Here is a 15,986-nt window from a genome sequence, read left to right as displayed (position 1 = left end):
CCTATCCATCACCTCCCATCACCCCCAAAAAAGTCAATGACTCACAGTTATTCACTGTTCTAACTAAATATTAATTTTTTAATAAGCAAAACATTTTGAACCACTGAGCCAAATTTAAACCAATATCACTGTAAAGGTTTACTCCGTGTTTATCTAGTCTTTTTTAATTTGTCCTTTTGTGTCTTGTATCTGATATATACATATAATATGTATATATGTATGTATGATAGAAAACAATAAATTGATGAGCCACTTAAGAGTTGTCAATGTCACAGGAATGTTTAGTTTTAAAAGAGGAAGCACAAGAAACCTAATGAAATAATATTATGAGTCAAATATTTCATGCTTATATTTTTTAAAGATTTTATTTATTTATTTGACAGAGAGAGAAAGAGCACAAGTAGGCAGAAGAGCAGGCAGAGGGAGAAGGAGAAGCAGGCTCTCTCCTGAGCAGGGACCCCAATGCGGGGCTCAATCCCAGGACCCTGGAATCATGACCTGAGCCGAAAGCAGCTACTTAACCAACTGAGCCACCCAGATGCCCCCACTTAATGCTTATTTTAACGCACTATATAGGCCAACGCGTAATTTGTCTGAAGCTGAATATAGTTTATCTGAAAGACACAAATGGGGGGGGGGTCTGCATAAGTATCTTCATTTCCGCAAACTGCACCTATAATCATACCACTGCTTACTGAATCCAAAACACATTTCGCAGGGCACCTAGGTGGCTAGGTCATTAAGTATCTGCCTTCAGCTCAGGTCACGATCCTGACCTTAGTCCTAGGGTCCTAGGACTAAGCCCCACATTGGGCTCCCTGCTCAGCGGGAAGCCTATTTCTCCCTCTCCCACTCCCCCTGCTTGTGTTCCCTCTCTCGCAGTCTGTCTAATTAATTAATTAATTAATTAATGGGGGCGCAAATTTCACTCAGGAAAAAATTCTGATCAGCATTTTTCTTTATTTGTTCAAAAATGTTCATTAAGCATCTGCTGTCCACCAGGATCTGTGCTAAGTGCCAGAGAGTCAATGGTGAACAATATAATGTGACCCCAGTCCTCTCCTGTTACACTCAACCCCCCTCACGATCACCCCCAATCACTTCTGCAGACCCGACAGTCAAACTGCTCACATCTTCCACCATGTACTTTCAGTAGGCCCTTGCCACAGATAAGCAATTTTAGAGTTTTGCCCTGTAAGCAGACCCTGCTGTTGTCTACCCAACATCCATACCTCTCTACCCTCAGAACAAAACCCATTTTTGTTCAGATAGATACAATGCCCTCCTCTAAGGTGAAGGAATGGATTAGTTTCTGAATCAATCATGTGGTGCTCATGCCAACAACTGATTTAAGCATGGGCATGAGAAGAATACTGGTCAAGTAGACAGGACTGGGGGAAGGGCAAAGGGCAGCTCTTGCAGCGGGTTGTTATTTATTTATTTATTTATTTATTTTTTAAAGATTTTACTTATTATGTCAGAGAGAGAGCGAGCGCGCAAGCAATGGGAAGGGAGAAGCAGAATCCCCACTGAGCAGGGAGCCCGATGGGGTGCTGGGTCCCAGGGCCCTGCGATCATGACCTGAGCCTAACGCAGACACTTCACTGACTGAGCCACCCAGGCATCCCCAGCAGTTTCCGATAAAGGTTTTCTCACTCCTAAAGAACTTCTGATTCTTGATCAGGGGCAATATTACCCCCATGGGATATCTGACAATGTCTAGAGACATTTTTGGTTATGACAACTGGTGGTGGTTGGGGAGTGCTCCCGGCATCTAGAAGGTAGAGTCCATGGATGCTGCTAAACATTCAACAACTACATAGGACAGTCTCCCACAACAACAACAATGATCTGGCTCCAAATGCCAAGAGTACTGAGGTTAAGAAGCCCTGCTAAAGAGGATACCCTGGAAGAGACAGTGTCTTCTCTCCTTCTAAAGAATCTGGATGATACACACAGAACTGCTGGACCCAGCTAGTTTCAGTCTGAGAACAAAGCCAACACACAGAGGAGAGCTTCAGAGAAACAAGACTGAAGGCCTGATTATACTATCCCTGGAAATGTCCCAACTCTGGACTTCACCTATGACATAATTTCTCTGTTATCTGAGCCATGAAGTAGGGTTTCTATTACTAAATCAGAGCACCCTGATATAATCCACTTGTACATGAACATTTACCACGAGCTTTTTCCCAAAGAAGACTTCATTGTTACACTTTAAAGTATCGTTAAGGTATTAGAAAGGCGAGAAAATAGTTAGGATGATTATTACTGTCTCCCTTTACTAGCCAAGAGCAGAGGAAGACACTAAGGACTCACTCCACTTGTCATCTTCCAGAGCCTATGTACCTGGCACCATCTTAGGCTTTAATAGACACATTTTCTCAGTCTGTCTTCCAAACAACCCGATTAAAATCAGCATTCTACAAATGAAGAAACTAAGGATGCTCCAAACTGATAATGTCTGAGTTAGGTTTTGAACTCTGAGCTGTCAGATTCCAAATTCCACACAATTGTGGAAACAAGTAGGGAAACCACAAAACTCTGATAGACCCAGGCAAAGTTAAAAGAACGAACAGACGATCACGTCTAGAAAATGAGCACATAAGGTAAAGGCAAAAAACTTCTCCAGTATAGCACAAGGCTAAAAAGGAATTCAAAACGAACAGGAAACAAGCATTCCTTTTTTAAAAATAACTTTTCGGGGGCGCCCGGGTGGCTCAATGGGTTAAGCCTCTGCCTTCGGCTCAGGTCATGGTCTCAGGGTCCCGGGATCGAGACGAGACCCACGTCACATCAGGCTCTCTGCTCAGAGGGAAGCCTGCTTCCCCCTCTCTCTCTGCCTGCCTCTCTGCCTACTTGTGATCTGTCAAATAAATAAATAAAATCCTTTTTAAAAAAAATTTTTTAAATAACTTTTTGTTAACAAATGTTCATAGTAATGCATAAAATATATAGAAAATTCCAGATACTTAACATTTTGACATGTTTCCTTTTAGTCAAAAATATGCATCCATCTTTTTTTTTTTTTAAGATTTTATTTATTTATTTGGCAGAGAGAGAGATCACAAGTAGACAGAGAGGCAGGCAGAGAGAGGGAAGCAGGCTCCCTGCTGAGCAGAAAGCCCCACTCAGGGCTCGATATGCACCCAATATGCATCCATCTTACAAAACTTTATACCTTGCTTTCTTGCGTAAGAGCTTAGTTCTGGGGAACGCCTGGGTGGCTCAATTGGTTAAGCAGCTGCCTTTGGCTCAGGTCATGATCCCAGCGTCCTGGGATCAAGTCCCACATCGAGCTCCTTGCTCAGCAGGGAGCCTGCTTCTTCCTCTGCCTCTGCCTGCCATTCTGTCTGCCTGTGCTCGCTCCCCCCCCCCCGATAAATAAAATCTTTAAAAAAATTTTAAAAAGAGCTTATTTCTGTTTCATGAAAGATTTCTCCAAATATCTTTTTATATGATTTTTATAGGTTATACCATATTGATCTACACCATTCTTACTGCTGAGGGGTTTTTTTATTTTTTTATTTTTTTTTTCCTTTTTATTTATTTGATAGAGAAATCACAAGTAGGCAGAGAAGCAGGCAGAGAGACAGGGAAGCAAGCTCCCCGCTGAGCAGAGAGCCCGATGCGGGGCTCGATCCTAGGACCCTGAGCCCATGACCTGAGCCGAAGGCAGAGGCTTAACCCACTGAGCCACCCAGGCGCCCCCCTACTGCTGAGTTGTTTGTTTTTTTTAAAGATTTTATTTATTTATTTGACAGACAGAAATCACAAGCAGACAGAGGCAGGCAGAAGAGAGAGGATGAAGCAGGCTCCCTGCTGAGCAGAGAGCCCGATGTGGGGCTCGATCCCAGGACTCTGGGATCATGACCTGAGCTGAAGGCAGAGGCTTAACCCACTGAGCCACCCAGGTGCCCCTACTGCTGAGTTTTTAAGCTATTTCTCACTCCTATTGTTACAGACTCAGCCCAAACACACCACGCTGATCACTGCAGCTGAAAGATCATCCCCACTGGACTGCCTGCAGCGGTGCAGGTGCCTTTCAGCTGGCACTTGACTTATATACCACCCACTCTGTTCTGCAGTTATCTGTGTTCTTACTCTAACTCCCCAAGGACACCGTAAGCCAGCAGAGGGCAGAACCGTATCATTCAGACTGTCACCCAATTCTATGCCTAGCCCACCATAAATACACAAATCTCTGAATAGAAACAGCTATATCAACACACACACACACAAACAAACCAAAAAACACCCCGCAAAACCAACAAAAGTTAGGAGTCTGAAGAGGTCACAAAAGAAAAGCCATCTTGAGATTAACTATGGGAAAGAAAGGGATCAAAACTGTGCGCAACTGAAAAGGTTAGGAAGACGAAGTTGTCAACAGTAATACAAGAGGGAGCATAAGGCAGGGGCTTCAGAGGAAAGGAGTTCAGCTGTGCCCACTAGGAAGTGACCATGAACTATCCTGGATCTATCACAACAACAGATGAAAATAAGCAATTAATCAATTTAAGAGAAGGCAGGGTAAAAGCAGCAAAACGGGAAGCCATTTTTGGCTCAGCCTAAAGGCTCTACAAACACCACTTCCAACCAAACCAGAGTTGTGCCTTTAGAAAGGTGTTTTTCCTCATGCTGTCTCAAGACAGACCTTACATTCACTCGTTTGACAAATATACACTAAGGACCAGCCATGTTCCAAATACTGTCCGGAAAGCAGACAGTGGAAAAAAACCTCCAAGAGGAAATACTGACATCGTAGGTCAGCAAAAAAAAGAGAAGACAAAATAAAGTAAACGAAAGGCAGGTCAATATGCTTAGTTGTCTTCCTATTCTTCCTCTCGCTCACAGTGAATACAAATATTACGAAGTCCCGGGTGAATAAGTGGTCTTGATACTTGGGTTACTCAGCCCAAAGGTCTTGGCTCTGTATTTAAAATGGCCTCTGGCTACTAAGAGAGAAAAGCACTTCCCTTGGAAAAGATAAACAGTGCTTTGCAGATTTCTTTACCTTTCAATTGCAAGGGCCAAATATGTGTTAAGACTAGAGGCTGGCCGCCTTCCTGTGCCATTTTGCTGCCAGCCTCTGGCACAAAAGCCCTTTGGCCAGGATAACTTAACAACAAACCCATTGTTGTGTAACCCTCACTGCCACTTATTTATTGGTTTTTGTCACACACATATTGTGAAGGGAAACTTTGTCCTGCAGTTAGCACGCTAAAGGGCACCTGAAGGTCAGACTGCAAATCTTTTAATGTCAGACTCAACAGGCTTCACGAGGAAGTGACTGAGAGCATCTGGGACCTTCTTTTCAACTCCCCAAATTCCAGGCCTTAGTAATCAGTCAACTTCTTGGGCTCCAGCAGCAGCACCAGGGTTTTCAAGCCTGTTGGATGAAGCACACCCAAGGAGGTTAAGTCACAGTAGGACCTCAGTAGGACCATAAAAACTTTCTAACCTCAGATGGTGCGGTCCCTGTTACACTGAACACACTATACACAGACCTGTATCCTTAGCTGGTCTCAAATGGTTTTCCCTCTACTCCACAGCACTCATGTTCCATTCAGCTACATGACAAATACTCTCAGTGGTCAGTTCAATGGCCAAGGCCACAGGAACTATCCTCCATAACCACCCCACATATACACACAACCTAAAGAAGAGATTAAAATCTGCTTGTGCTAAATCTCTCATCAATGTTGGATTAGGTAACCAGAACCAACAAATCCTCTACAACTCATCATTAACCCTGAAAGAACACTAAAAACCAGAGAGATTATTATATTCCTATACTTTATCAATCTACTAGTCTCAGTATCAATGCACATAGACCAGAGAAAATTCTACTTACATATCTCTAATGAGAAAAATATTTAACCTTCATTTCTCCATTCATTGATGAGAAAAACACTGATAATCTACATTACAACTACGGTGGGAAGAAACCACTCTATTTTCTTGGAATCCTTAAAATGCCACATAAAATGCAAAGTCTCTGGCAGACCAGTCTACTAAGTAAACTCAGGGTTCACTGAACAAATAAAGGCAACTCTACCTTCCAACATAAACCAATTCTCAGCCACATCTCATCATCAGATTCCCAGGCCACAGACATTTTCCACACTAACCTGGATTCAAAAGAAGTTCTCTGAATTAGAATAACACTTTAGGGCCATGACCTCTTTACCTTATTTATGTGCACTTGAACACCAACCAGCAAAAGCAGAAGAAATATCTACCAGGGAATGCTTTTGAGAGTGATCCCACTATTTTACCAGTGACTTAGTAAAGATCAAATAAATTATTTGTTTTGAACTTAACTGCACTCTTTCAAGAGAGTTGGTATAATTGTTGGTAAGGGGGGGGGGAATTAGAAAGATACTCTTACTATAACATCCAGCAATCATACTCCTAGGTATTTACCCAACTGATTTGAAAACTTAAGTCCACACAAAACCCACACACAAATGTTTATATCAGTTTTATTCATAATCACCAAAAGCTAGAAGCAACTAAGATGCCCTTTGATAGATAAATGGATAGGCAAACTCTGACACATCCATACAGTGGAATATTGTTCAGCACTAAAAGGAAATGAGCTATCCAGCCACAAAAAAACATGAATGAATCTTAAAACACACATTAAGTGAAAGAAGCCTGTCTCAAAAAGCTATATACTGCATGATTTTAATTATGTGATATTCTGGAAAAGGCAAAACTGGAGAAATGGTGAAAGGATCAGCAGTTGCTGAGGTGGGGGAAAGGTCGTGGAGGATAAAGGGGAAGGACTGAAATGGTGAAAAAGGCATCCTGTATAATATTGTAATGATGGATACAAGGCACTGTATTTGTTAAAACCCAAAGAACTTAAGAGCACAAAGAATAAGCCCATGGGACACCTGGGTGGCTCAGCTGTTTAAGCGCAATCCCTGCCTCGGGCTCCCTACTCAGTGCAGAGTCTGCTTCTCCCTCTCCTCCTCCCCCAGCTGATGCTCTCTTTCTCTCTCACTTTCCCTCTCAAATAAATAAAATCTTTAAAAAAGAATTAGCCTTAGTGTATGCAAATTTTTAAAATACCATTGAGGAGGTGGGAGGATCCCAAGACAGACGGCAGAAGGGGACAAAACAATCTGCTACAAAGTACAAAAAAGTCAATGAAGGGAGTGTGGGTGCAGGTTGTTAACTCTGATAGTGCTATAACCATGCAGAATGGAATCATTTAAGCTAATGGATGGCAGATAGTAGGAGACAGGTCTCTCATTGTTAGAGTGAGAAGTTACACATAAAAAAAGGAGGCAGCTAGAATGAGGCGACATGGTAATGGGTTAGAGTTGGACACAACCGTATGAACTCACATTAACTTAATATAGTACAGAAAGTCATATAGAAAATAATAGATACACATCTATACATGTATACAGATACCCATTTCCTTGCTCTGTCAGCCAAAAGGCAACACTCAGTAGCAATGAGCACATCTAGCACCCAGACAGTGGCTTGTAATACCATTCTCCAATAAAAGAAACAGGGCTCCCTAAAGACATTGTTGATTCTAGGGTAGGGTAGGAAATAAACAAGATAAACCTGGAGCATCTTGTACTGCCAGAAAGTAGAGTAGTAGGGACCCCCCCACACACAAGAATGGGGGAATGTCAAAGGAACACAGGAGCTAACTAAAACAGCTACCAGTTGTGAAAACAAACAATTTCAGCACTAAAATAAAGCAGTGATGAATTATAACCCAAGGTAGAAGATAACTATGAGTCCTCAATGATAAAAAATACTTAACTGAGTCAACAGGGGAGAAGAGACAAATCTCTGACGTAGAAGAATTCCGAATAATTTATGCAGATACACTGCATATCTTTCTACTCCTTAGGTATGGACACAGATGTCCTTTCAATATGGAAGGGGGTGGGAAAACCTCTAGAGTAGAAATTTGACACACACATTCCCTCAGCCCCGATATCAAGGTCAACATCAAGTCATAAACCATACTGATATCACATGCCCTTAATACGATGTGATGAAAATAACTTATCACCTTGGTCTTCCTCCCCCAAACACATAACCCAATCTAATCATGAGAAAAACATCAAATACCAATGGAAGGATACTCTACAAAATACCTGACCAGTACTCATCAAAATAGTCTAGGTCACCAAAACTAATCAGAGTCTGAGAACCGTCAGAAGCAAGAGGAGATTGACTACTAAATGTAAGGTGGTGTGCGGGACAGAAGTCTATGACAAGAACAGGTAATGAGAATGAAATACTGATTTTAATTAATAATAATATATCAACATTGATTCATTAATTATAACAAATCTAGGGACGCCTGGGTGGCTCAGTTGGTTGGATGACTGCCTTCAGCTCAGGTCATGATCCTGGAGTCCTGGGATCGAGTCCTGCATCAGGCTCCCAGCTCCATGGGGAGTCTGCTTCTCCCTCTGACCTTCTCCTCGCTCATGCTCTTTCTCACTGTCTCTCTCTCAAATAAATAAATAAAATCTTTAAAAAAAAAAAAAAGTATAACAAATCTACCTTAGTAAGATGTTAATAACAGGCGGAAAAAATATTTAGGAAAAAACTGCTAATGAAGGTTGTCTCCAAGCACATGAGACTATAAACTGCTTGAATATTTGAACTTTAAACAAACAAGTCCATGTTTTTGGTAAAGAAAGAATTGGGTTTTTTTTTTAGAAAGATTTTATTTATTTATCAGATAGAGATCACAATAGGCAAAGAGGCAGGCCGAGCCGCTGAGCAGAGAGCCCGATGTGGGGCTCAATCCCAGGATCCTGAGATCATGACCTGAGCCAAAGGCAGAGGCTTTAACTCACTGAGGCACTCAGGCGCCCTAAGAAAAAGAGCTTTTTAAAACGGGCACCTACGTGGCTCAGTCAGTTGAGCACCCGCCTCTTGGTTTCTGTTCAGGTCAGGTCATGATCTCAGAGTCCAAATTCTGGGCATGAAGCCTGCTTAAGATTCTCTCCCTCTCTGACGAACCATAAGTGACTGTGGACTCTGAGAAACAAACTGAGGGTTTTGTAGGGGAGGGGGTGGGAGGTTGGGTGAGCCTGGTGGTGGGTATTATGGAGTGCAAGTGTTGCATGGAGCACTGGGTGTGGTACATAAACAATGAATATTGGAACACTGAAAAAAATAAAATTACAAAAAAAAAAAAAAAAAAAAGATTCTCTCCCTCTCCCTCTGGCTCCTCCTTCCTCTCATCCTGCACACACAGGCACGGGCAAGCTCACTCTCTAAAATAAATAAATAAACGTTTTTTAAAAATTAGAAAGGGAAAATAAAGCGAAGTAGTGAGGGTTAAAGTTGAAATGGAAAGAACAAATTTTCTACCCAAGCATTCTACGGTTTTTTCCAAGGATATGAAAGTAACAATTCAATTTCACTCTCAGGTTTTCAATTATTGTCAATTTAGACAGTTTTTTTTTTTTTTTTTTTAAGATTATAGTCATTTGAGAGAGCGAGAGGGCACATGAAAAAGCAGCAGGGAGGGGGAAAGGGGGAGGCAGATTCCCCACTGGGTGGGGAGCCCAATGTGGAGCTTGATCCTAGGACCCCAGGATCATGACCTGGGTCAACTGCAGACCCGTAACTGATGAGCCACCTAGGTGCCCTGATTCAGACAGTTACCTAAGCAATGAAGGAAAATGTCCAGAATTAATTTTTTTTTTAAATTTCCAAAAGTTTAAGATTTTTATTTATTTGACACAAAGATCACAAGTAGGCAGAGAGGCAGGCAGAGAAAGAGGAAGGAAAGCAGGCTCCCCACTGAGCAAAGAGCCTGACGTGGGGCTCAATCCCCAGTACCCTGGGATCATGACCTGAACCGAAGGCAGAGGCTTTAACCCACTGAGCCACCCAGGCGCCCCTTAATTTCCAAAATTTCAATAGCTTGTTCACAAAATCAAGGCATCTTCAAAACTTGAAACTGTTGGCCCCTTAAGACAGACACCATACAGATTTTGGTGAATGTTAAAATTCACTTTTTTTTTTTTTTTTTTTAAGATTTTATTTATTTATTTGACAGAGAGAGACATAGTGAGAAAGGGAACACAAGCAGGGGCAGTGGGAGGGGGAGAAGTAGGCTTCTCGCCAAGCAGAGAGCCTGATGCGGGACTTGATCCCAGGACCCCGGGATCATGACCAGAGCCAAAGGCAGACACTTAAGGAATGAGGCACCCAGGTCCCCCTATACTTCACTTTTTATAACATTACATATAACATAACTGAATATGCTAAAGAGCAAACCACATTCTAGTGAATTACCTATGGTTCCATGGTGATTGAATGGCATTCAACAATTTGTTAGTGCCAAACAAAACTGGGCCATGAATACACCTGTGCATTTCCTCCTTGATGTGTCAGTAAGGACAGGGAATACAGCAAATTCAAAAAACTGTAGTCTGTTAGAAACTGTCTGATCACAGAGAGGCATAGGCCAATCCCTTCCTTTTTTTTTTTTTTTTTTTTTTTTAAGGATTATTTATTTATTTGACAGAGAGAGAGAGGAATCACAAGTAGGCAGAGAGGCAGGCAGAGAGAGGGGGGAAGCAGGCTCCCTGCTGAGCAGAGAGCCCAATGTGGGGCTCGATCCCAGGACCCTGAGACCATAACCCAAGCCAAAGGCAGAGGCTCAACCCACTGAGCCACTCAGGCGCCCCGCTTCCTGTCTTCTTGAGGATGGAAACCAAATCACAAGTTACTCAAAAATGCCCTCGAACAGCCATGTGCTCAACTCAAACATCACTACTTCCATCAGTTACCAGATTGAAGTTAATAATGACTTCTGTCTATGTGAACTCCAGGCAGGTCACTGGCTTTTCTTGAAGGAAGTTAAGTGGAGGGAGAGAGTAAGGAGCTGATGTGAGTCACTAATAGCTTATTTTCTTTCCCTTAATATCCTGAGGGACTAGCCCTGCATGAAGTCGATCATGCTCTGCCAGCATCCTTTTTTATGAGGGTAATAAAGAATTTTTTTTTTTTTTTAAAGATTTTATTTATTTATTTGACAAAGAGAGGTCACAAGTAAATGGAGAAGCAGAGAGAGAGAGAGAGAGAGAGAGAGAGAGACGCAGGCTCCCTGCTGAGCAGAGAGCCCGATGTGGGACTCGATCCCAGGACCCCGAGACCATGACCTGAGCTGAAGGCAGCAGCTTTAACCCACTGAGCCACCCAGGCGCCCAATAAAGAATTTCTTTAAAGAACAGCAGTGGGTAAGAGCTTATAGGCCTGAAACACAAGGTTAAGAAGATACATCAACTTGATTCAACTTACAAGAGTTGTGCCGACGGCGGAAACTTTTGGACTGACTCAGGGACTCCGTGTGCCTGTCCACATAGCTCTTTGAGCACTGTTGCTGCTGTGGGGAAATGGCAACATCCTGACTCTTCATGTCTGTCCTCTTAGGGATATTCTGAGGGGCACTGCTGGAAGAGGTTGGCTTCTTCACCAGCTTGCCCGTGCCATTCTGATTGATACCCACTTGGTACCCAACACCAGAATGGCCTAATTCTGTCTGATGAAGGTCTCCAAAATGTTGGTTTTCTCCAGGACCTGGTATCTCCAAAATTTTTAATTCCGTAATGTCACCTGCCCTGAAATACACAAAAGAATCCAAGTCTCAAAACTGTAATGGTGTCACAACCAATGTTCATAATAACATACTTCACAATAACCAAAAGGTTACAATAACCAACAAACCCAAGTCCCCCCGTAAGATGAATGGCTAAACAAAATACGGTACAAACACACAGTAAAATATTTACTCAACCTTAAAAAGGAGGGAAATTTTGACACATGCTACAATATTGAAGACACTATTTCTAAGTAAAATAAGCCATCACAAAAGGACAGTGATTAAATGATCCCAATTATATGAGATATCTAGAACCATCAAATTCATAGTGAAAGAAAGTAAAAAGGTGGCTATTAGGGCCAGAGGAAGGGGGACTGTAGTTAGTTTATAGGGTATCAAGTTTCAGTGTGGGAGGATGGAAAAGTTCTCGAGATGGAGAGTGGTAATGGTTGCCCATTATGTCAATGTACTTAATGCCACTGAATTATACACTGAAAAGTGGTTAAAATGGTAAATTTTATGTTGTGGCCACCTTACCACGTTAAAAAATAATACAGGCAATGTAAAACACACACACACACACACACACACACACACAAAGTCTAACAGTAATAAAAATTATGAAACTGGGATCAATAGCAACCAGCTACACTTTTGCAGACCTGTGGTTTTTTGTTTTTTTCCTAACTGAAGTATAGTTGATGTACAATATTGCATTAGTTCTAGGTGTACAACATAATGATCTGATATTTACATATACCATGAAATAATCACCACAGTGAGTCTAGTGACCATCTGTCACCAAATGAAGTTATTTTATATGCTATACTTTACATTCCTATGACTTACTTATAACTGGAAATTTGTACCTCTTAATCCAGGGCTCCATTCCAGTGAAGTATAGAGGCAAAAGTGAGGAAAAGTAGTAGACTACTTAAAGACAAGGCTCAGCAACAACAGTCAAGTGACAGCACTGGCCTTTAAAGAGACCTATTATTAATCACAGAACTATCACCAGCATATTAGATTTTCAGAATGCCTAATAGATTTTTTTCATTCATTCACTCACTTTGTCATTCCACAAGTGCATATACAGCACTTACCATATGGTCTGCCCTGTGCTAAGAATGGACTAGACAGAGACAAAAACCAACACATGCCCAAAATGAACAGTCTGGTCAGTGGAAAAAACAAGCAGACAATCAAAAGTGTTAAATACTGCGACAGAGGTGTGTATAGGGGGCCAAAGAGCCCAAAAGCAAAATATGTAAGCTACTCTGGCAGAAATCGATGAGACATTTAAACAAAGCCTGAGCAGGGAGGGAAAATAAGAGCTGGCCCAGCAGTATGGGGGCGGGGAGTACTATCACAAACCAAGACTCAGAGACTGAGAAAATGCGGCACACCTGACAAAGTGCCAACATCATGTTGTTACTAACGGGAAAGATGCTTGTGGAAAGCCACCAAGAGGTAAGGCTGTGGAGGTAATCAGGGACTAGATCATAATCACATTGAATTTTTCTGGTGACTATAGAAAAGGTGGAAAACTAGAGGGAAAAGCACCCAATAGGAGACCAGGCGAGAAATAAAGAGAGGATGAACAGGACAAGTGACAGTGCAAAGGGAGAGGAGAGGATGAACCCAAGAGACATTTGGAATCCATAGGGTTTGGTGACTAAATGAATATGATGAACAAAGAGAAAGAAGGATTTACAATGATTCTAAGCTTCTAATTTGGAAAGCTGTCATTAGCCACCAATTAAGGGCAGACCTTTGGAAGAAACCTGCAGGTGATATAATGAGCTCCGCTTTGAAATTTTTTTTTTTAAAGGTTTTTATTTATTTGACAGAGAAGTAGGCAGAGAGGCAGGCAGAGAGAGAGGGAGGAAGCAGGCTCCCTGCTGAGCAGAGAGCCTGATGTGGGGCTCGATCCCAGGACCCTGAGATCATGACCCGAGCCAAAGGCAGAGGCTCAACCCACTGAGCCACCCAGGCGCCCCTAAGCTTTGAAATTCTTAAATCTAAGATATTTTCTGGGATATCCACCTGGAAATGGCCAATAGACAAAGTAAGTGTCTGGAGTTCAGATAATGGGTCTTAATTAAAGATCTGGAGTCTCTGCGGGGTGCCTGGGTGGCTCAGTGGGTTAAGCCTCCGCCTTTGGCTCAGGTCATGATTTCAGGGTCCTGGGATTGAGTACTGAGTCAGGCTCTCTGCCCAGCAGGGAGCCTGCTTCCCCCTCTCTGCCTACTTGTGATCTCTCTCTCTCTCAAAAAAAGAAAAAAAAAAAAAAAAAAGATCTGGAGTCTCATTAATGTGTAAGAAGTACACATGAAATGGTCTAGGGAGATTACAGACTGAGAAAAGAATAAAAAATAAAACCTAAATAAACCAATCTTAAAAAGTGAGAAGAAAAGGAATCTGGTGCTGGGGGATGTAAAGGAATGGAGGAATACATGGAAAGAAAACCCAAAGGGGTGACAGAGAAATTAAAGAGGGCACTTCAACACTTAGGGAGCATCTGACTAAGGTTAGCATTAAAACACTGCCACTGAATTTGCCTACTCGGTCATTTGCAACCTTGGCAAGAGCTCATTCAGCAAGATGATAAAGTTAGAAGAAAGATAATTGTGGGGTTAAGGAAGGACTAGAGAATGAGGCCACAAAGGAAATGAAAGCAGACTGTTTTGCTCTGAAAAGAACTGTGGGTATAAAGAGAAGGGAAATGACAGGGCAACACCTAATGGTAAACACCAAGATGTGGCAGGTGTGTAGGTATGCGTGTGTGTAAGTGGATGTGGGTGTGTAGGAGGGTGTGACCTGTGGGGGAAGGCTGGGAATGTTAGAATGCAAAGAGGAAAATGAGGTATGAAGGTTGAAAATGAAGACACAAAAGAGTGTCAAAGGAGACAGAAAAGGACAGTATATAAAGCATATGGGATAAGGGTAGCCCTAAACACAGAGGGCATGCCTTCTACTGAGTCTTCAGAAGGGCTAAGACATTAAGAATGGATACTCCTAGAGAAAAGATTAAGTGAAGGTATTGTTCAGAAAGTCAAGGAAGTTCTTGCCTGACTGTTTTGTTGTTGTTTTTGTTGCCATTTTAACCTAAGAATGGAGATTTTGTGACAAACTGGTGAAAAGAGGGATGTGAAGACAAGTGAACTTGAAATCTGCAGACAAACACTAAAAAACACATGTTCCTGTAACTAAGGACATCAGCTATTGGTGACAGTGTGCTTCTAGAGATAAATTAAGACACAAATCTACAAAGAAAGATACATTAATGTGGGGGGTGGGGAGATCAGTAAAGGCCTTAGATATAAGAAAACACAAATAACAAAAGCCAAAGAAAACAGAAAGCTTATTCCAAATTTGACCCATTTAAATAAGAATATTAAGGGCTTGCCAGAGCTAAGAAAAATGTTTCACAAACCCTGATTCCTGGCTGAAAGCTAATTACCACACAAAGTCTATACTGAAACAACAGCTAGACTATGAAGGTTAAGACTGCAAAATCTCACCCCTGACAAGACACTACTCAAAAGCAGCCCTATCCAAGAGAATGTTGGCAACTAGACCTAGATTCAAGCTCCACAGACCACCAGACTAGATTTGAAGAAATCAGTCAGGACACTCACCTGAAGGTGACTTCTGGCACGAGGCACTTCACTCCATTGTGGAAAGGCCGGGTGAGAGAAATGGTCTGGCTGATCTGATCCACGGCTGACACTCTTCCCTGATAGACACCCAAGCTATCTCCGCAGTTGATGGACACAATACTGCCCAGCCAATCTGTAGCCATGTTTCTGATGTAAGACCACTGTAGAGAGAAGGAGTCATGCAAATCTTGAGAAACAGAAAAACCTTTCATTAAATTCAGCAAATATTATGTCAGGATCTGAACCTTAATACTACATATTCTGGGGGCACCTGGGCTCAGTCCATTAGGCTTCCGACTCTTGATTTTGGCTCAGGTTGTGGGATAGAACCCGGGGTCATGAGATAGGACTCTGCATTCAGTCCGCTTGGGATTCTTTCCTTCCCCCTCTATCTCTCCCCGCCTGGCCCCCCTTTCTGTGTGCATGCACGCTAATACATCAATCTTCTTATTTATTTTAAAGATTTGAGGAGGCACGCACACGCACGCATGACTGGGGGGTAGGGCAGAGGGAGAGGGAGAAGCAGACTCCCCACTTAGCAGGGAGCCTGAGACAGGGCTTGAGCCAAAGGAAGATGCTTAAATGACTAAGTGACCCAGGTGCCCTAACACATAAATCTTATTAAAAAAAAAAAAGAAAGAAAGAAAGAAAGAAAAAATAATGCATATTCTGTCACATCCTTAACTGAAGTAGTAAAGTATAAAAAATAAAACCTT

The 15,986-nt window shown here is 42.1% G+C and overlaps 1 protein-coding gene across 1 annotated transcript in view; it reads right to left on the bottom strand.

Annotated features, from left to right (window-relative positions):
• The window catches only part of EDC3 (enhancer of mRNA decapping 3), a 61,651-nt gene that overhangs the window by 27,566 nt on the left and 18,099 nt on the right, over positions 1 to 15,986 (bottom strand). The window contains exons 2-3 of the mRNA XM_059180383.1: positions 15,250 to 15,431; positions 11,308 to 11,627 (exon numbers count right to left, since the gene is read on the bottom strand). Coding sequence (XP_059036366.1) covers positions 11,308 to 11,627; positions 15,250 to 15,413 — 484 coding nt within the window. The 5' untranslated portion in view covers positions 15,414 to 15,431. The remainder of the gene's footprint in view (positions 1 to 11,307; positions 11,628 to 15,249; positions 15,432 to 15,986) is intronic.

This window comes from Mustela lutreola, chromosome 7, assembly GCF_030435805.1.
Source record: "Mustela lutreola isolate mMusLut2 chromosome 7, mMusLut2.pri, whole genome shotgun sequence".
NCBI classification, from domain to species: Eukaryota; Metazoa; Chordata; class Mammalia; order Carnivora; family Mustelidae; genus Mustela; species Mustela lutreola.
Note: the sequence above shows the minus strand (reverse complement) of the source record. Positions and strands in the feature narration are given on the sequence as shown.